The 22,984-nt window shown below is 44.7% G+C and overlaps 1 protein-coding gene across 1 annotated transcript in view; it reads left to right on the top strand.

Moving 5' to 3' along the window:
- Window positions 1-22,984, top strand: part of CARMIL3 (capping protein regulator and myosin 1 linker 3) — a 1,019,681-nt gene that overhangs the window by 847,434 nt on the left and 149,263 nt on the right. The window contains exons 33-34 of the mRNA XM_078644900.1: window positions 8,253-8,547; window positions 17,019-17,150. Coding sequence (XP_078501026.1) covers window positions 8,253-8,547; window positions 17,019-17,150 — 427 coding nt within the window. The remainder of the gene's footprint in view (window positions 1-8,252; window positions 8,548-17,018; window positions 17,151-22,984) is intronic.

Genomic DNA, 22,984 nt, shown 5'->3' with positions numbered 1-22,984 from the left:
CGTGTTATGACGCATGGCCACTCTCTGTATCGTAATGGCTGACGCACTTACAACCCGGGAGAATGGACTCTGTGAGTTGTAGGGGTGTCCTGCTCATGCAGGGTCACCCTCACACGTATAACTGAGCAATCTGCCTTTCAGATTGAAAGGCCTGCCTTAGGGGTGACTTATAGATTGTAAGTGCAGTGACCTCAGATATAAGGAACCTTATATTTGTTGTAAATGGTGCTAGTACCAGCTTACACTGGCTGCAATGGCAAGCCTGTAATCACAATTTGAGTGGTCTCCCCTGGGTGACATAATACGTGTTTCAGCCCATGGGGGACTCCTGGTGTACCTTTGCCCTGGGTACCTTAGTACCATATACTCAGTAGCCCATCTGGGGTGTACCTAAGTACTCACCATTTCCAATTTATGGAGAAAGCACAGGGACTGAGGTCCAGATTAGCAGGATCCCAGTCAGACTTGCCAGTAAAATATAATGACACCTGCAAGAAGTGGGCGTGACCATGAAAGCAGATCCTACTTTCCTACACACACCTATTAATATTTATGAGGTAGGTCAATTTGTGACCCACTAGGAATTGTTAACCTAAAAGGGAAAAAATCATATATTAAGAATAGTGATTACCAAAGAGAGAATCGGAAAAAAATCACCACTGGAAATCGCTATTCTAAATGTTTGAACATTTGGCCCCAAAACACTTAAGAATTAAATTAAGGCATGGCCGAGACCCGGAGGGAAATCGCCGCTTGAGTCTGTGACTTTGTGAGCCCTATTCCTCCCCCGACTATCTTGCTTCACTATCCTTAGTCCCTAGAGTGGGAAACACACCTTCATGATAGCGGAGGCTCCCGGTCTGACTCCTGTCACCGCCAGCCTTCTGAACACAGAAATATCGGTCCCAGGGGTGGCAGGCCTAGGAGCTGGGGACTAGATTTTGCTGACCTGCCGCTGTGAGGGGGTGGAGGCGTGGCCTACATCCCGGTGGTGCCCCGCTTCAAGACTGCGTTACGGGCGGAGGCCCCAGCCTCCACAAACCTGGCGATTTCAGCGGGATAGAACCTGCTCAAGAACTGACGCCCGTAATTAAATACATAATAGCTACAGGGGGCCTGAGTGAGAGGGCCCCTCTTCCTCTTTACTGACTGCCCAATCAAGAGGTCAGGTTAAAGTAACCCTGCTGGGAGACCGGTGGGGGTAGACACTCCTCACATAGCACACGTTGGGCCCGATTCACAGAACTAACTTAAGACAAAATCCTAAACTTACTACTTTTGGTATTCACAGAAGTTAGGATTTTGTCTTAAGTTTGTCTTAAGACAGACTTAAGACAAAATCCTAATTTAAGTCTGTCTTAAGTCTGTTTTAAGTCAGTCTTAAGACAAACTTAAGACAAAATCCTAACTTCTGTGAATACCAAAAGTACTAAGTTTAGGATTTTGTCTTAAGTTAGTTCTGTGAATCGGGCCCTGAGTCTAGGAGAAAAGCGGCTGAAGGAGGTGGCTCCAGGGTGGGCCGCAACTGTGCGATCCTGCTGGAAGGGCAAGAACACGCAGTGGCATCTCGAGCCTGATCTCCCCATGGCAAGTTGCTCCATCGACGCTGGGAGATATCTGTATGTTTCCTGCACAGTGCTGTAAGTGCCCCTAATCACTATTGTCAGCCCTACCCGCACGACAACCCAATAAGCTGGTGGGCATTGAGCAACTTCGCTGATCCATGTCGCACAGGCACGACCAGTGGCAGGCAGACACAGACTCGGTCTGCTGGCGTACTGTAGCAGCATCTAACTAGCACCAGTTGTGGAGGCACGCTCATTGGGGACAGATTGCTGGAAAGCCACGATGGCCACAGAAAAAAGCAAAGCGTTTAGCGCGAAAGGTCCCAAAGCACTGCCTTGGTTGGACTATTATACTATATCTAAAGACGTACTGCAGAGCCTACAGTTGGGTGGTGGCTCCACTGGCAAACAGGGAAGGGAGGACCAGGAACTGTCCATAAAAGCCATCACTCCTGGCCAATCTGCGTTGGACCATAAAATGGACACTATTGCGATTGAAGTTAACCTGATCCAAGCCGATCTTACTAATCTTAATAGAAAGGTCAAGCAGGTGGAGCTCATCACTGCCAGACTCGTAGATGATGTTGCCCAGCTTTATGGTCAACTGCAAGACCTGCAAACATTTCTCAAAGCCACTGACCTCAAACTAGATGATCATGAAGGGCGTCTGTGCCTAAATAACTTGCGCATTTTGGGAGAAGGTAGAGGGGCAGGCCCTGACCTTTTTGTCATGGCCCTCATCCTACAATACCTTAAACCGAAGTACCTAAGTACGTTTTTTGTCATCGAAAGGGTGCATAGGGTCCCTGGTGATCGCCCCAAGCCAGGGGCCTCTCCACGCCCAATGCTGGTGAGAGTGTTAAATTACAGAGACAGAGTTGTGATTCTCCAAAACGCTAGAACGGGTACCCCACTTCGCTTTGAGGATGCGGATATCTCCTTTTTCCCTGGTTTCACACAGCAAGTGCAGCATCAAAGACGGTCCTTTACAGCGGTGACACAAAAAATTTAGGGGCAGGGGTCTGAAATACTCTATGGTATTTCCTGCACGACTATGAGTGGAGCTGAAGGGAAGGTCTGGTTCTTTGAACAACCGGAGGGGGCAGCAGACTGGCTTGAGTTTCAGACGGAGGGAGCTTCACGTTACCGTACTACTGGAAGTGACCTCACCTCGCAGGCCCACGGCTGACAGAGATAATTTGGACAAGAGAGACTTCGGGCACCGTTCAGATGTTAAGGTTGGCCGGACAGGTAACGGGCTGCAGTGGGGGTGGACTCTGGGAAGACGCAACCCCGCTCTGAGACTACCTTTCTGAACTTTGGTTGGGGACTTTTTATTCTGTGTGCACCCAAAAGGGGGGGATGGGAAAACGGGTAGCCATGTCCTTCATTTACTACTAATAGTTATTCTTTAGGGCGACAGGCATTCTGCAAGTATAATATGGGCAGTTTTACGCCCAGAGTGCAGGGCAGCAGGGAGGGGGGTTGTTTTTTGTTTTCCACATCGGTATTTGGATTTGACTGTATCACAGAGGCCTCTGGTATTCACGAACTATATGGAGAGTACAATGAGGGACAACATTTTTAAAATAATGAGTTGGAATGTGAACGGTCTCGGGGACAAAATTAAACGTGGTGTAGTTCTCCAATACATCAAGAGACAGGCTCCAGACATTGTCCTGCTCCAAGAGACGCACCTGATCAGGAATCTATGTAAGGCAATGCACAGAGGTGGGTACAAGATGGTTGCTTATGCGGGATTTGCTACTGGCTCCAGGGGCATAGGCATCATGATGAAGAAAACATTTCCCCTTGCCATCAGCTCCACAGTGACAGACAGTCGGAGTAGATATGTTGGGGTCTCGGGCACATGGGAGGGCTGGCCCGCTACATTCATGTCCATATATGCCCCTCCAGGCCTGCAGGGTTCCACCTTTGCGGACCTGGGCTCAGTCCTGCTCTCTATTTCAGATGGCCTCTTAGTCCTCGGGGGCAATTATAACACAGTGGTTTGGCACCCTAGACCGTTATCCTCCTAGAGACATGGGAACATCTTCTAGATGGCTGCCTGACTTTCTCGAAACCATTGGACTGGTAGATGGGTAGAGAACATACCACCTTTCACTCGGGGCGCACCATAGCCTCTCCCGTCTGAACTATTGCTTGGTACCTGCAGCACACGCAGCCTATATACACGAGATCAAGCACCTAGCTAGGGGTATATCTGACCACTCGCCAGTAGGGATCCACATAGTCCTTAACCAGACCAAAGTGGGAAGAATAGCGCCAATTAACCCGTGGTACCGGAGTGATCCGACAATCCGCCAAACCCTTATCAAAGCCACAGACGATTACTTTTCCGATAATGTTGCATCCATGTCCTCCTCCCAGTCCTTATGGGAAGTGTTCAAGACGGTAATTTGGGGTCAGGCTCTATCATTAATTTCAGGACGGAAGAAAGATAAACAAAAAGAAATCCTAGACACTGAGGCTGAAATTTATAGGCTGGAAAGAGACCTAGAATCCGGAGTGTCGCCGGAAAAGCTCCACTTACTGAGTCTGAAACAACATGACTACAAAGCACTAGTCACGGACAGGGCCAAGACATTGGGTAGGGAATAGCAGGGGAGGATTTATGACCTGGGAGATAAGGCTGGGAAACTCATAACATGGCTAGACAGGAGGGAGTGGGCAAGCAGACTGGTCCCTGAACTCAGGGTTGACGGGGACGTTATTCTCACAGATCCACAAGAAATAGTTGATCAATTCGCCAGCAACTTCCAAACTGTCTACAAGTCAGTCACAACCTGCACTGAAGATGACTCTCGGGATTTGTTACAGGACATTCACCTCCCCCATCTCTCCCCAGAGGACCGATATTTCAAGGATAGTGATTTATCAACAGAAGAGATAGCTCAAGGAATCCGTTCTTTAAATTCAGGGAAAGCCCTTGGTCCGAATGGTCTCCCCATTGAGTTATACAAATTACGCCCAGATAAACTTGCACCTTACCTTAAAACCATGTTTGAAGAATCCAGAGATATTAGATTACTGCCCAGAGAGCAGAGAATAGCTACTATAGTCGCTATATACAAAGAGGAAAAGCCCAAGAATGACTGCACCTCCTACAGGCCAATTTCTCTTTTAAACGCTGAGCCTAAAATCCTGGCCAAACTCCTAGCTAATCGCCTAATCAAAAGACTCAATAACTTAATTCATCCCGACCAATCTGGCTTCATGCCACACAGAAAAACAGCTTTAAATCTGCGCAGAGTCCACGGGGTGTTGGATAGGGCACATACTATCCAAGAGCCTGCTGTGACCGTGGCATTAGACGCTACCATGGCATTTGACACTATTGAATGGCCATACCTCTGGGCGGTATCGGCCAAAATTGAGTTTGGCCCAAAGTACGTGCAATGAATACGACTCTTATACCATGAACCCTGGGCCCAAGAGGTAGTCAACAATAAATTATCAGCGACATTTCCACTTGGTCGAGGCACTCGTCAGGGCTGCCCACTTTTGCTGCTTCTCTTCGCCATAGCCCTGGCTCCATTGGCAGCCTGGGTCCGACAAGATCCTGTGATAAGAGGCCTACGATAACCCCCAGACCTATAAGATCGCATCTCGCTTTACGCGGATGACATTCTGCTCTATTTGGCCTCCACCACGAAGTCCCTCATAGTAGTATTGGATATCCTGTCGATGTTTGGCAGATTCTCCGGCTTTAAGGTCACCTGGAATAAGTCCCTATTGTTTGCCTTATGGGGGAATACACCCATCCCCCCCGAGGAACTGCCCAATACAAATTAACATTGTGGGCTTTAAATACTTGGGAATTTTGATCTCCTTTGACCCTGCTGTCCGTTACGCCCAAAATCTTCTTCCACCCCTGCGCAGGCTCAAGACGGACATTGCCCACTGGAAGTCACTCCCCCTCTCACTCCTGTGAAGAGCTGCTTATTTAAGGTGATGTGCCTGCCTAGGTTCCTCTACATAGTACAGAATACTCTAGACCCTGTACCGGCGCACTATTTTAAAGAAGTCTAAGGTCTCCAGAGGAATTTGCTGTGGGTTGGCAAACCTCGCATTGCCCTTAATAAACTGACACTGAATTTGGTAGGATGGGGGCATCAGCCTCCCAGATATTAAAAAATATTACTGGACTGCACATTTAGCGGCAATCAACCATGGGACATATGGCCATATTGATAACCCTGGCTATGCCATGGATAAATGGCTCCTTTCCGGAGGCAACTTTAACAGGCTACTATATTCACAACCTAAAACAAACATCTTGACAGGCCCCACTAATCACGCCATCCGCATTTGGCATGACACCACCAATTCTCTCGGATGGGGGCAGAAATTGACCCTGACCACCCCGCTTTGGGATTCTGAGAAGCTGGGCAGCCTATGGAAATCAAAGGGGTTTGACAGATGGGACTTTATTGGCATTTCCCGTATTAAAGACATTTGGGGAGAGAGAGGGGTCAAATACTTCCACACATTACAGACGGAGTACGAGCTGGCAAACACCGAACGTTTCCGATATACACAAATTTCACATTTGCTCCAGTCTCATCTTTCCAGGGGGACCTCACTTCCTGAAGCATCGCCGTTAGAGGACAGAATTTTAGATGGTCATCTCCCTCCGAAAAAACTATCTCCTTAATCTACAAGAAACTAATTAATAACATGGAAGATCCCGTCCAATCATTGTGGGAGAATGGAGGCGAGACGGCGTGGAAATAGATGACGAGGACTGGCAGGAGGCAGTGTCATCCCCTAGAGTGGTAGCCGTTCCAGCGCGCCTCAGGTTGGTGCAGCTTAAAATCCTCCATAGAATATATATCACGGGGCCCCGATTGGTGCTTATGGAAAGATCCGATAATAAGGAATGTAGGCGGCGGTGTGGGCATAAGGGAACATTCATGCATATCATTTGGGAGTGTGACTGCATTAGCTCCTGTTGGAGCAAGGTCCATGACACCATAACGCAGTGCTGCCGGTCCATCTTCGCCCAGAGGTACGTAGGTGCCTCTTGAATATATGGGAACCCACAGACCTGAATACTCACCAGACTCAGTGGGCCACACTAAGGTTCATGATTGCCAAAAGAAACATTGGACAATTATGGGGAGCAGCCCATTCGCCCACTCTTGAAGCCTGGAAAAGAGACCTCGACTGGTGAATGTTTAGGGAGAAAACTGTATATTCGGCCTGGGGATGTACCAAAAAATGGTCCCGTATATGGCGTCCCTTGAACGCATACCGCGGAGGGATTTGTGTGCCACCCCGTTGTGCTGATCAAGAGGACTCCCTAACCCCATGATATTCCCCTCTTATACTCTGTAATGTTGCGAAAACTCTCCTCCTGCGCCTCTTTATAATATATAATTTTGTTGATACCTCTGTCTTGCTTATTGAAACCGATGTATGTTTAATAAAAAGATTTATAAAAAAAAAAAAAAGAATGAAAATAAAATTCTTAGCTGCTGAAACTTAGGGTGTGTGGTCCTCTTTTCCGTACAACTTTGTTGGTTTGGCTTAGAGATAGCTTTAGCTGTTTCTCCAGGCCCATTTAATAACAAAGAAAATTATGAAACAATACACACACATACATAGTGGGGTATTGGATCGGGTCACTACGTCCATTGGTCTGCTCCAGTGCCACTCACATTTTGCTTCCGCCCTCCCCCACACACACACAGCATATGGCATGAGGCAATGGGTGAGCCCCCTTCACCCATTGACTTTTCTGCACTGCAGTGGTATTTAGCCTGAGTGCAAGCATATCTGCTAAAAACTAGGGCAATTCACCACAGGTGCTAGTGAGACAAAGCTTTACTTAACCAATTATTTTTCTTTCCATGCTTTAACCTTTTTTAGGTCTCGCTTACAGATAATTTTGGCCATCTTAAACGTGTTATGTACACTGCTCTCTCAGTCTCTATATATTGATGACTTTCTTATCTAGGTCATTTCCCTGCTCTTGGTTCAATGGCAGTCCCCCATGTTACCCAAGGGGACTAATTTTTTCTTTTATATGGAGGACTCCACAAGAGTGCATGCATTTTCTTTCTCTTCCCCCTTTAATCACCTTTGGAGCATGGTTTATTTTATTTCTCCCCATTTTGCAATGTCCCCTCTCTTAATATCATGTTTATGGGCCGTGATTTCTATGAAGATGTTTTCTATTTTTTCTTAATCCTGTTTCTGACAACTCTGCTTAGTATTTATGACTATTAATGAAATGCCATGGTACTGTAAGAATTTAGCTTGTAAACTTTATTAAATTCATGATAAAACATGTCTGCCTTTTTCCCCTTTGAAAGGTAACAACTTAAAAAAGCTTTGAGCACAGTTAATGTGTTAATTGTCTTTTCAAATATAAAATAAGTATACATTAATTGATAGTGGAAGTATATTTTTCTTTCAAAGAAGGTTGTTGTTTGAAAAAACGTTTCTGGGATCTTACTGTTCCATCGAAAAAAATATTCATGAACTAGTACAATTAATTTTTCCTTCCCTGTTAATCCACTATCTTACATGTACTACTTGTAAGTAGGTATAGAGACACAATGTGATTTTACCCAAACCCTGTTGAAGCTCCCCAGTGATTTGTTTGACACTAACTACCTCTTCGGCTGTACATGTCCTCTCCATCCTTCTTCCGCTCAGCCTCTCCCAACCCCCTGCAGGAAAGGCGAGCTCTGCTGATGCACCACAACAGAAGAAACGGCGACGGGGTCTCTTCCATTTTCGCAAACACAGACAGCCAAAAGTTGAAAAAGATGCAGATACAGAGGGCAAGGACCTCAGCCACCCGATAACCGTTCCAGATGAGGGTCTCCTTTCTCAGAAGACTACACCAGAGGAAGAAGGGCAGAGGGAGAGGCAGGATGTCCCACTCATTCCCGGAGTCCAACTTCCTGGAAGGGGAGGGGTTAAGGGACTGCCCTGCCGAGTCAAGAAGGTACGTGCAAAATATTATTTTTACATATATGTTGATGCTTAAATGAAAGAAATGACAATTCAGTGAACACGTTTTGAATAGAATGTATTGTAATTTCCTGCATATATATGGTCGATTTGGATCCACCTTCCTAGAATTACCCCCATTGTTTAAGTGCCACCTCTGCTTAATCTTGGTGTCTTAAGGAACAACAACGCTATCATTGTTATTGTTTAGCTACAAATGAAGTCCCTTTTATGTCAGTGGAATCATGTGTGCCTTTTGCCCTCTTTTGATTGTTTCAGAGACTGGCCATCAGAACTACTACAGAAAGTTTTTCTGCAAATTTTAAATTCTTTATCTACACGCAATTCCTTATCATGGCCATACTTTTACTTCTCCTGCAAAAGATGTAAGAAATGCGTGTGGAGTATGCAGATAACAAACTTTAACCTGGATAAAGAGGAAAAAACAATCTGCAAATGCAAAATATGCAGAGTCTTCATCCTTTATTAGAAGTCCTCACTATTCATTCTGTGTCAAATTACACCAGTGTAAGAACTTCACAGAAGGTCTCTCTTTTTGGTATTCTACTCTCATTTCCCTTTCTTGTTTTTATGAGTTCTTTGGATTGGCATACGTACTTGGCCAAGTGACTTACGCATGGTGTTAGAACTTCCCATCAACTTCTGAATTGGCATTGATTATCCGTCACTGTATACTTTTCATAGTCATAAATGTCTTACCTGTTGCTTTAACTATATAGGATTGGCATGTCCATATCCTGAATATTTTTGCATCATACCATCTATGAGTTATCATGGAGTGGTCGCTCCACGAGCTGTATATGGAATTACTATTGGCCAATTGGAACTTCATTGCTACTCAGGGCACAGAACTCGAAATCTCTGCATTTAGAATTTAATAAGAACAGCTCTCGAAATGTGGGGCTAGTTGATAGTGAGGGAAGGCATTACCACATTGTCCATCTGCCTGGAGCAGGTGAACAATTGGATGGCAACTAGCTGCCTTAGACTGAACAGTGAAAAAACTGAGGGTATGGTTGTTGGGAACAACCCAGCACTATGGAACCACATTCTCTGGCATTCGTGCTTGGGTGAGTGCCCTTCCTCGAAAACAGAAGTAAAGAGCCTGCGGGTATTAATGGATGAAGACCTGACCATGGCCTCCCAGGCAAAGAAAGTGTCAGGGACATGGTATGGTCTCCTGGGAGCCCATAGAAAGACAATCAAATGGCTCCCTGTGGATAGTTGGAGAGTAGAGGTACAAGGTCTTGTACTTCACGCCTAGCCTACGGTAACTCTCTACCTAGGCATTCCTGCCTGCGTGATTCGGAAGTTACAAATTATTCAAAATGCTACAACGCGAATACTGCTGGGCCTACCTGTAGGAAAGTAGGTTCTGCTTTCATGGTTACCCCCGCTTTTTGCTTAGTGACAGTCTGTTTTTGACCTAGTCTGCTGGGATCCTGCTAAGCAGGACCCCAGCACCTCTGCTCTCTCCTCTAAATTAATCTTGTAAGCACTTTTGTACCTCCACAATTGGCTACTGGTATACCCTTGCAAGTCTTTAGCATATGGTCCTAAGGTAGTCAGGGCATAGGTACACCCTGGGTCTGCCATGGGCTGCAACATGTAGTGTGCCACCCATGGGAGTCCACTTAAACTGTGACTACAGGCTTGCCAGTGTAGTCTATGTGAGTTGGTGCTTGCACCTCTCACAACAGATATATGTTTCCTTATATATGCAGTCACTAGACTATAAGTCACCCCTACTGCAGGCTCTTCAGTCCTGAGGGCAGGGTGCTTGTTTATAAGTGTGAGGGTGCACCTGCATGAGCAGACCACACACCCCGACAAACCCTGGAGTCGATTCTCTAGGCTTTGTAAGTGTGGTCAGCCATTTTAATACATATACTGGACAGCAGTGATTACAAGATGTCTATCTATATAGTGGGTGCACTGAACCCGGTCATTTTTGTTATAAGACATGTTAGAACACCCCAATACTGATTCCAGTGTTGAAAGTATGACCCCATGAAATGGGGGGCTCTTTATGGAACCCCCTGTACTCTCGGTAACTGCCTTTCAGGGTCTGCAAGCAAGTTAGTGCTGCTGCCGACCACAGACACAATTCTGCCCTCCTGCTGCTGAGCCTAGCTCGAGCAAGGGAAGCTAGAACAATAGGTTTCCTGTCACAGGGAGGTGTGACCACCTTCCAGACAGGACTTAGTGGCAGATGTATGAAGACCCTGTTTTGCGATTTCATAATTGCGAATCCTTGTGATTCACAATTAGGAAATCGCGAAACAGCATGAATGAAAGTGTGTTGAACACTTACTGTGATTCCTAGGGGATCACAAATGACCTACTTTTTGGATATTAATGAGGTAGGTCGCAATTTGCGACCCCCTAAGAATTGCCGAAATCCAAGGGATGGTGGCTTGCTGGGGTCAGCAGACCACCACGTCTGTGATTGCTTTTAAATAAAACAATAGTTTTTTTGTAAAGCAGCCTGTTTTTCTTAAAGGAAAATGGGATGCTATACAAAAAGAAAAATGTAAAGTTTTCCTTTCTTTTTTTAAGAGCAGGCAGTGGTCTGTGAGGCCACTGCCTGCCCTTAAAAAATGCTTTTACAAACATTCACAAAGGGGAAGGGGTTACCACCTACTTGAAGTAGGTGATAAAATGCAAATGTTTTGCGATTCGATAACTAAGTGGAAGCCACCAGCAAAACTCGCCAATTGCTGTCCAAATTTGAGACCACAAAAGACTAGTTTAACTTTATACTCTGAACAGAAATCCCAGATACGCAGTAGAGAAATAGTTTGTACACAATACCCAAGTGTCTTAAGAGGTTCCATCAAAAGGAAACTGAATGTTGAATCAGGATGAGATGGTACGTCACGCCATATAGGTACAATTATAATATATCTGTAGTGTTCAGCTACCTGATTTACTTTGCGGTCTCCCCTTCACTTTCAGTCTCTAAATGGGAATGATTGAAGATTGTGCCACCAACCATTTGGTGTAACCAAGAGAGGAGGACTTAGGGCTTTTACACAGGTCCAGCATACATGCCCATAGGTAATCAAACAAGAAAGAGAATATGCAGTTCCTTACAGTCAGCCAAGAAAGAGAAAGAAGAGGTTGGTTATATGTGGGACAATGTCCACTGCATGGCGGGAGGAAAATAGGAGGAATTCCTCCTTTCGGAATTAGCGCCCTCACACACCCAGCCAGCTAAGTGACATGCTTCATCATAGGGTATGCTCCTTGTCAGGTCGGCGCTGCAATACCTGATGGGCAACGTATGAGGGGCTCTTTGACTGAGATCTTTTATTCCATGCTGTTTGGTGCTGTGGGTGTGAGGGACCTAAAAAGTGTAGATGTGTGGAATGTAGGTCAATAGACCATGTGAGGATTAAAACAGGAATAGAAGTCCAATCAAGACAATTTTAATTAAACTGGCTTCTATACTGATTAAAAATGACAACGTGGAGTATCCCTGTTATAATACTACAGGATATTAAGCGCTAAAATGTGGTTAACATGTTTCTTGCCATTGTGTCAAGTTGACGGTTATTCTTCAGGACCAAAATAATATTGCTACACTGTTGGTGGTTGTCTAGTTAAGTAAGAATGATGGACCACGAACGGCACCCTAAGTTTGGTACCTGTAAACTTGTTCAGCCAACTTAATAAGACCAAACACAGTGGTTAGGTGGAAGTGGACGCTGTAAAATTTCAAAATGCCAGTCCACTGTTAAATTTCGCCATACGCTGTGCATATGATATTACAATGGTGAGACAACAATCGTGTCTAAAAACATGGATCAAGCACTCGTGAAATGCTCATGCAAAGAGACTGCCTGGAGAAAGGGGTATAAACGGTTGTTAAGGAGCCCGTACTCCTATGGTAGCTAGAGAAATAGATTTTTTTGAGTCACTTGGGTTACTGACTCAAACCATCGACTCCCAGCATGTAAATACAACTTGTCGTATAGTGTCCTAAAGGAGGTGGGAGCACAAGGGGTATGCAATCAGAGAGGACGTAATTAGATCACAATCCCCTATCCATGGATGCGGTAGTCAGGTTGAATTGAGGATCCAAAACGGGGTACGCAAGGGCAACCCCAACATTATGCCATAAATGTGACACACAAACCAAGGATGCAATACGATCTCACTGTTCCCAGCGTAGCGACAAGCTGCGCTTCAATACAAGAGCCCATTGTCTGTGCATTGTGGGGTCTCGGTAATCACATCATCCTTCTGCTAATGTCACAGAATTTCAAACCCATCATTGTCATGCCTGGTGTGTCCGTTGTTTCGTGGTTCAACAGACAAAATACACCCAAAAGAGGGAGTCAAGGATTAAATAATGTGTGCACTCTGAACAGGCATCAATACTCATATGCTCTCACCGCGAGACTGCCAGCCAACCTACCCCAAACACTGCCGGGACCAGGAGGTAACTGCCATCCTGCTCGTGGCTCAGTGATGTTCCCGGCTGCCAAAGGTGAAGGGGCGTGGCTAACCGCAGGACGCGCTGGTGCACTAGAGCGCTTTGACTCACTTTGTTGTGTTCCACATGACCTCCATGTTGCTGGTCTAAGCGAAAGTAACACATGGGTGTACTCGGGGTCAATGTCACGGTGAACAGGGCAGCCATATTGGAAGTGGGGCTGCCAACGTAAAGTGCACTGTTTATATCTACTGTTGTTAAGGTTTAAATAAAGCACCAATATGGAGCATTTTAGATTGATGCGTCTCTGTAGTGTTCCAGTGCCCGGGGTGACCTGACTCAATAAACAGGTCTAATGCCCCTGATTCAAGCGCCAGTTCACTTTCTTGTAATGAAGTTTGAAGAGAACCTTTGGATATTTCCAGCACTGGGACACCAGTGTGTGTGTGTGATATCAAGGCTTTGTGCGAAACGTTATGGCGACAGCTGAATAAAAAACAACGGCATCTGAATTATCTGGTCCGTGTCTGCTTCTGAGGGCGTTATCGTGGGAGGATGATCGCACAAGGGAGACGGAGGTCGTTTATATATATATATATATATATTTATATATATATATATATATATACATATATATATGTATGTATATATATGTATGTATATATATATATATATATATATATATATATATATATATATATATATATATATATATATATATATATATATATATATATATATATATATATATATATATATATATATATATATATATATATATATACACATACACACTAGCTATAACCGGCCACGAGTTGCTGTGGCTCAGTCTGGTTAAATGGAAGAGAAAGAAAAGAGTAAGCGCACGTTTCTAATATGTTTAATTTCACAATGCTTGTGGGCACACAATATGTTTTTGTGACTATTGTCACGTTGTGTGTATATAAACATGCGCTAATGTTGCAAAGTGAACCAACTCCTCCTCGCTCCCTCCACCCACTTCCCGGTCTGCCATCCTGACACCAACTGTTCATCCTAATATATGTAGACTCCTGTCTCTATGCGTCCTTTCTGAATGTTACAAAGTGAACCAACTCTTCCCCCCTCCCTCCACCCACTTCCAGGTCTGCCATCTTGACACCAACTGTCCAACCTAATATATGTAGATTATTGTCTCTATGCGTCCCTTGTAGGTTTTGCGGCGCAACCAAATCGATAGGGTCTGTTCGGCCTTTTGATTAAAAACACGCGCGTATAGGACATGCGCCTATTCGAATCCAACGTTGTGTATATATAAACACGCGCTAATGTTGCAAAGTGAACCATCTCCTCCCCCCTCCCTCGACCCACTTCTCGATCTGCCATCCTGACACCAACTGTCCATCCTAATATATGTAGACTATTCTGTCTATGCGTCCTTTCTTAATGTTGCAAAGTGAACCAACTTCTCCCGCCTCCCTCCACCCACTTCCCTGTCTGCCATCCTGATACCAACTGTCCATCCTAATATATGTAGACTATTGTCTCGATGCGTCCCTTGTAGTTTTTGCCCAGCAACCAAATCAATAGGGTCTGTTCGGCCTTTCGATTAAAAACACGCGCGTATTGGACACGCCGTATTCGAATCCCACGTTGTGTATATATAAACACGCGCTTAATTGAATCCAACGTTGTGTCAAAATTTCAAGTCAATCGGTGAAGAACTTATGGAGATTTAAGATTTTGAACAAACAAACATTGACTTTCTTATGTGTCTGTTTGGGCTTTCAATTAAAAAAACACATGTATTCGACACGCGTGTATTGGAATCCAACGTTGTGTGTATAAAAACACGCCCCTATTCAAATCCAGCTTTATAAGGTGACAAATTGCCGGTAACCAATAAGATAAAACCTATAACTAAGTTTATCACCTATGCAGTGTACTGCTTCATTTGCCCTTGCGGGAAGCACCTGAGGGCCATTGATAAGGTAGATGTAGCATACCCTGTGGCACGCCACTTTTCAGATGTACACCAGAGGGATAGAACTAAGTTACAATTTTATGGCCTTGATTTTGTCCCAGTTAATGTCAGAGGTGGGGACCGGTTGAGAAAACTACGTAGACTAGAGTCTCGATACATAATGGACTTGATGACAAAATCCCCAGGAGGATTGAACAGTGGGGAAGAGTTAGCTGTACATTTGGGATCATGAATGAATGGAACTTTGATACATATAGATACACATACATGCAGGTATTTAATCCTTGCTGAGGCGTGATGAAATTAGCCGTTGTAATTGCTTTCTGTAAATATCTTTGTAAATAGCTTTGATTCATCTGATTTCTATGATAATTAATGAGCTTTTGAACAAGTGACAATTAGAAATTAACACTCCCTATGATATGAATTGGTTAGTGGGAAAATTTTAGAAGGGACATTGGTTGATGCACGGCTTGATTTGATTTATTATGACGTGTTTACTCTCAAGGATTGAATTATGATAATCTTGGGAACATTATCGTATTTCCGAAATGATTATTTCAATTCCGATGATTTAGTGTAACATGTCTGCAACTTTGCATGATATAAAATAATGTGCAATATTGAATGCAGTGGTGTATTCAACACTCTAAGATGGTGCCCATTATAGCAATAGGTGCTTATCCCTTCTTAATTTCAACACCTAATAGCCAGTGTTTTTAAACGTGCCTCCCCCGGTGTGTCATGAACACCGAGGAAGGCGTTACGCCGAAACGCGTTTGTTCACTGTCTGTCTGCTGAATAAAGCATTTGGAAAGCGTCCCCGTGAGTGCGGTAATTCTTGGCGAACAAGGAGTTGGAGCGCATATATATATATATATATATATATATATATGTGTATATATATATATATATATATATATATATATATATATATATATATATATATATATATATATATATCTACACAGCCTTTGGGCTTTAATTGTACACGGCAGTCTAGCCGTGGAGTGACGGCACTACCCTCCAAAACAGATATGGGGTCGCAAATTTACAGAATTTCTCTTAAGCTTTACATGCGAAATTTCAGCTCTTTAAAATTATACTTTTACATTTGGAGACCCACTGGAGGGCTTGTAAAATTGTAACAAATAACTGTTGCAAACGTAAAACTCACCAAAGGATTTTAATTGCGGTCCAGGCAAGAACTACGGATAGCAGAATCCTTGAAATAATTAACTGCACCTGTGATCCCACCAGAGGGCATAGACTATGAATAAAAGTGTGCCTTGGATGCGTTTTTGTGTGTGATGCAAACAGCCTATGGTTAAGAAGCCAGGGGGCCCTAAAACACGTCAGGCGATAACAATCGGGATGTAATTTGCTGGTTGACATTGTGTCTTCTGGGAATCCTCACCCAAGAGGCAAGTCCCCCAGAAAAACTCCAGCATTTAGATCATTCCTGTATCAATTTGATATGCATGATTTACAAAGAAATGGTATTTAGAAGCGTTGAGTATCTGGCATGTACCCATTCAAGAGAATGCTCACCAACATTGTCTCCACCTCAGGGACAGTGCATGAAATTCCTTTCATCTCTTTGTTGTCTTGGACTTTGAGCTGCTACTTTGGAAAAATAAAGAAGGCCTTGTGTGGTTACCACAGCCGAAATGGTCATTTAGCTTATTAGCTACCTACTGGCAAGGAGGATATTGAGCTGAAGCCATTGGAGGCTGGATTTTGAAGCCCCCGCAATGCTGCTTGTTTCTTTGTCACTCTCTCTATGTTCACAGAGAAAGAGATAGAGGGCAGTAAGAGAGAAAGATGGAGGTGAATGAAAGAGAGCGGAAGGGGAGAGGGAGAATGCAGAGGGGTGATTGAGAAGGAGAGAAAAAATGATGGATGAATACAAAGATATAGGGGGTGAGGAAGTGAGCGGTGCTGGTTTGAGCTTTTTGTTTTGCCTGGTCAGATTTGATTCATGAATTTGGCCTTGGTTGTAAACACTCAATGGCAACTACTAAACTCATTTATATTGCAGACATATGATCCTCCACCAGACAGAGAACTTTCAGAAGAGAAATTGAAACTCATGCAGCCGGCCCGAGTTCAGGGGATCGCACTTCCTGGAATGGGTGGAAGCAGAGGCCAAAGTTTTGATGGCAAGAAAGAGGTAAGAATATAACAAATTAAGATGCAATGATACATAGTGAATGGAATGTAAAATTGGAGAGTGTTTGTAGATATGTTCCAGTGCTCTTATGTGTTGATTTCACTCTTGTTTACAACTTGTTAGTACCCCCATATATACTTGGATTTGCTAAAAACTATTTTTATCAAGTTTGTTAAACCAAAAGTATGTGCCAGGGATCCTGTGTATATAGTTCTTCAACAGTCTAATGTCATAAAAACTCTTCTTTGGAGTACATTTGGAACAGGACGCCATCCACTAAGAGCCAAACTTATTGGTGTGCTATTTTTCCTTTTCTGTTTTTAATAGACAATTAAACTTAACAAAGTATAACCAAAGATTCCTTACCTTAGAATAATCCCCAGGCGTCAGATTGGACGCAGAATTTCTTTTGTGGTCAGTGCCCCTGTCTCCCGGTAGGTGGCCTTGTTTGGCACCGCATGGCATCGTCAGCGTAGTCTAAGCCAGAAGTGACGTGCGTTCTGCCTATATTGGTGCCGCCCTAGTGCACCAGTCAGCATAGATACAGAGAAGAGCTACCTACAGTCTTTTTTGACTGACTCTGTCTCAACTTTTTGTCGACTAATTTTTTGAGACTTTGACTCCTCGTATGGCAGTGATGTCCACAAGGAAGACTGGTTTAAAGCCCTGTGGCACCTCTCACTAAAAAATGTCGGTGACGGACCCACACCTCATCTGTCGTTGGTGCCTCAAGTGTGACCACGACGCCAAGACCTGCGCCAATTGTTGTGTCATGCACCCACAAAATTGTTACAAAAAATGTCCTATAAAATATTCACAAAACTTGCTTGCTACAGTAGTCATCATTAACTGCTACAGATTTGGATGCACTACATCCTGTAAAACAAATCCTAAAAATACAGACCATAGATAATAAAAACATTAAAACCCATATGTCAGTTATGAATTCAAGGCATTCAAAGACCTATTTTGGAAGGGGGATTCCAATAAAGAAAATAGATACAGCTTGTCACAGCATGCAGATCAAAGTCTGGGCATGCCCAAAGTGCAGTCTTGAAGTTCTAACGTGCAAGGTGCGTTACTTAAGCGTTCTTTAACTTTATGTGCAAATTTGGCGAACCTAGCCAAATCCATCGGTGTCTCAAGGCTAAACAAGAATTTCATTGCATCCTTGCAATTATGTGTCCCATATTTTAAAAACAATGTCCTTAGTAAAGTGCGACGTGCGTGTATTAGGCAATGGCATATGCAGACCAAATGTACCATGGATTTCTCATGCTGGTGGCATAGTCTGCAGGTGGTAATCGCCTCTATGGATTTCCAGCTCCTGTTGATATCCGCCAGTGCCCACTAACGGCGCAGCCCCCATACACATCCCCGACTCGGACACAGACATCGTTCGACTCCGACTGGAAGCAGACCACCCAGGCGGTGCCTGTGCCCTATTCCTTTGTGCTAGAATTTGGAGATGATTGGAAGGGGCCACTGGACACTAATGAATCCCAGCCCCTAAATGTCACTGAGGCCACCTGGTATGATGATCTAGCGGTTGCAAATGGACTGGACACCTCTCCAGAAACTGGCTTGGTTTCTCCTACTACTGTGGCTACAGAGGAGGAAGCCGCTTTTGCTATGGTGCTGAGTTGGCCGCTTGAGGGCCTTGACCTTCAGCTGTCCATTGTGGAGAGGTGTGGCTCACTGGTTAGAGGCGGCAGACCTGTAAGCAGAGAACGGCCCGGGACCAGGGTTCAATTCCCGACGCGGCAGGGTCTTGGACCAGGGTCAACGGACTCGATAATTCTCGCCTCGGTGCCTACTCTAACCAGGGAACACACTCGGCAACTCTGGGCATTAAGCTTGCCTCATCTCTACAACGGCCCCCAACAGACGCCGGGGATGCCTAGTTTCACCTTGGAGATACCCAGAAAGGGACCATCTCACAGGGAAAACCAGGATGGGTTCCCCAGCGGTCTACAGCGCCAGGACACTCGGGTAGAGTAACAGTGCGCTTTACAAGTATCCCACATTTACATTTACATTCACTGTGACTGTCAAGACGGATGTCTTTACTGAGATGCTTCAGCCGGGATTTCTCCCATTTAACAAAGCCCTCACTGACGTCCTGCTCTGGGCCTGGTTCAAGCCCTGCACAGGGGTTCCTGTGAATAGTATCATAATCAAAGGGGAATAAATTACATGTTGCAATATTCCAGAGTCTCAGGAAAGTTGTGTTGGAGACCCTCAAACACCCTTTCTTAATATGCGGTGAGCTCACTTACTTGGTTGACCCAGGCACCGCAAGAGGTCCTCACAGAGTTCTTTATGTGAACCACCTAAAGCCTTTTATTAACAGGGCTAACATGAGCTTCTTCATGGCAACTGATGAGGGACATGAGGAAGAGAGTGACCCTCTCCCTGATCTCTTCTCTCAGGACCCTGTTGATGGGTCAGTTGATGGAGTAGCCTTGACAGGCAGCCTCACTGACCAGCAACACGCTAATTGTAGGATCGTCCTCAATCAGTTTCCCAACTTGTTCTCTCTGACTCCTAGTCAAACCACCTGGTGTACCCATGAAGTGGACACAGGTGACAGTCTGCCTGTGAAGAGTAAAATCTACAGACAGCCAGACCATGCCAGAGACTGCATTATGACTGAAGTCCAAAAGATGCTGCAGTTGGGGGTCATTAAACCTTCAGATAGCCCTTGGACTAGTACCGTAGTCCTTGTGCCAAAGCCTTAAACCCAAGATGGCAAGAGAGAGATGAGGTTCTGTGTAGACTATTTAGGTCTCAATGCAGTCACTAGGACTGATACCCATCCAATTCCCAGGGCAGATGAACTGATTGATACTCTGGCCTCTGCCAAGTATCTCAGTACATTTGACCTGATTGCTGGTTACTGGCAAATCATACTCTTTGGAGATGCCAAACCAAAGACAGCATTTTCAACCCCTAGTGGGCATTTTCAATTTATTGTAATGTCTTTTGGCTTGAAGAATGCACCTGCCACATTTGAGAGGTTAGTTAACAAAGTTCTAACTGGTCTGGAAGCCTATAGTGCAACATATCTAGATGATATTGCTGTCTTTAGCCCCATCTGGGAGGATCACCTAGTCTACCTCAGGAATGTACTGGAGGCCCTGCAAAAGGCAGGCCTCACTTTCAAGGTCACAAAGCGCCAGATAGGGCACAGCAAAATTGTGTGCTTGGGCCACCTTCTAGGTAAAGGCCAGGTTCAACCACTGGAGAGCAAACTCCAGATCATAATGGTCTGGGTTGCTCCCACTACCCAGACTCAGGTCAGAGCTTACTTGGGCCTGACTGGGTACTACAGTAGGTTTGCGAAAGGTTATCAAGCCATAGTGGCTCCCTTTAATGATCACACCGTCAAAAGAATGCCTAAGAAAGTTCAGCGGACAGTTAGCTGTCAGAGGGCACGTGAGGTCCTGAAGAAGGCCATGTACTCTGCTCCCATCCTGCAAATTCCTTATTATTCCAAAATCTTCAATGCCCAGACAGATGCTTTTGAGATAGGGGTAGGTGCAGTATTATTACAACCTAACAGAGAAGGCCAGGACCAACTAGTAGCTTTTATAAGCAGAAGGTTGACCCCCTGGGAGAAGCATTGGTCAGCTATTGAGTGGGAGGCCCTGCTGTGGAATGGGCCTTGAAGAAGTTGAGGCCATACCTTGTTGTAAACTAATCTAGGACCCTAGTGTAACTTTTCCCGATTCATGCCCTTATATAGGTATACTTTACCCTATCCTTATATAGGCATAGAAATCATTACCATATTTGGCCTGAGCCTTACACCCCAAATACGGCAAGGCTACTTCCACTAAGTTCCGAGAATTCACAACGATTTCTTGGTAAAACCCGCCATTAGCAGCTAGGATCTTCCCCCTGCTTGAATATTAAGTTATCCAAGAAATCCTGGAGTTTTATGGGAATTGAACCTTTGAGTGACGTTATTAAGTCCAATCATGCATCAAACTCGGCACCTTCATGGTATAAATATGCCTATATTTGCCCGAACTAACACACGGTGGTTCTTGGAGCAGATCGACTAACTACTTGCCCGACGCCCTGCAGCAGCAAGTGCTGAAGGAAGCCGACCCTCCAGCAGACACACTGAGAGGCGCTGTTTCTTCTCTTGCCGAGAAATCCAGCTCCAGTGTTTCCAGCTTACCCTTGCGGGTATCTGGGAGATCGAGTCCTGAGAGAGAGATACAAGACCTCCTTCATTCTAAACCAAGTTACGGAGCTGATTAGACCCTTGACAGATTCTAGGCAAAGAATACTAAACTTAAAACTACTCCTAAACATATTTCTTTCCTTGTGCTAGGCTTAGGTCAGGTACATCGGGGTAGGCGTATTTTAGAAGCACCAGTTGAGTACTTTTAGCCATCTCTTTTATCATTGTATGTATTATATGCATTTTATCTATTTAAAGCAACTTATGGCTTAGAAACCATATCATGCTTTTACAGTACTACTTTATAATACTGTTTGTATTATATGCCTTGTACTTTATAACCAGCATTACTATTGTAGCAGTACATTTCTCATGCTTGAGATAGAAGACTGTTCAATAAATACCTTTTATTGAAAACGCCTGTCTCTCTAATTTCTCAGCAACTCTGGTGAAACTAAGTATACACGATTGACTTAGTAAAATAGTTATCTATTGTTTCCACGACTCTGAAGATTGATTTCTTATTCTTGGGAAACAAAGTTGTCATGTTATATGGTTGTCAGAAACTAATCCCTTCTTGTACTTTCGAGAAAGTTTCTAGTGACCTCTGAGCTAGCTGGCACACACATAATTAAGTCTGATATATTCGGCAGAGACCTAGTTGACCTTAGTCCTACGTCTAAGCTGCAGTATATATTATTCCAATGCGCAGAGCCTATTGGGAATATAGGAACTACACTACAACCTGTTTGGCACTCACTTCATTGTTCAGACACTCCATAAGCCCCTCTTATGTCTTAAACAAATGAAGGGTGAAAAGCCCAAACTTTTGAGGTGGTCCATTTCACATTTGATTTGAGACAAGACTCAAGCCTCAAACCACGTCACTCTTTGACCGTCTGGGCACTTAGACTTTGCTGCACTTCGCCTGGAACTGAGACTGGATCAAGGAAGACTCCTGCTGCTCCTGGTCTTGGTGTTCTGCAAATCTTCTTCATTGTCTGTGTCTGTGCTTTTTCCAGGATCTGCAACAGACCTGTGAGCTTCAATGACACCTGCAGTAATCTCCATTGGAGTGAAGGAGTCACTCCCCTGCATCTGCAGGTACAGCAACAAAGCTGACTGGTCTGCTGGTCCTGACGTACCATTGACTTCATAAGGCTCAGCAACACAGGTGGTAGGCCTGACCTGTCCTCTCTGCAATTTTGAGGCCAGTATCCCTCTTGGAAACCGCTGGGACCCAACCTGTGTGCACCATGTATTGTTGACTCTGCACTCCGGAGGTCTTTGGACTACAAGAAGCTCCAGCCTCCAGCATCTCTTCCTGTCAAGTACAGTATCCTCACCGTATCCTCTGCACCGTGGGTCTTCATTCTTGGCGAGCTACTCGAGGTCCTCTTGTGACTCCTGTGCCTTTGGCCTATGAGTCCTCCTAAGGGTCTTTTCCTGCTTCAGTGGGCTCCTCTGCTTGCCTGCTCTGACTCTTCTGCTGGTGTTGAGTCACTTGGCCCTTGCTGGTCCCAACGTTGCGCCTTCTTCACTTCCCTCACCAGTTGCAGCTGTCAAGGCTTGTTGGTGCTTCTGCCTGACACCGAACCCCTGGTTCTCGACTTCTGATGTGGGACAACTTGTACATGGC

The sequence above is a fragment of the Lissotriton helveticus genome, chromosome 5_1 (assembly GCF_964261635.1).
Source record: "Lissotriton helveticus chromosome 5_1, aLisHel1.1, whole genome shotgun sequence".
Lineage (NCBI taxonomy): Eukaryota > Metazoa > Chordata > Amphibia > Caudata > Salamandridae > Lissotriton > Lissotriton helveticus.
Note: the sequence above shows the minus strand (reverse complement) of the source record. Positions and strands in the feature narration are given on the sequence as shown.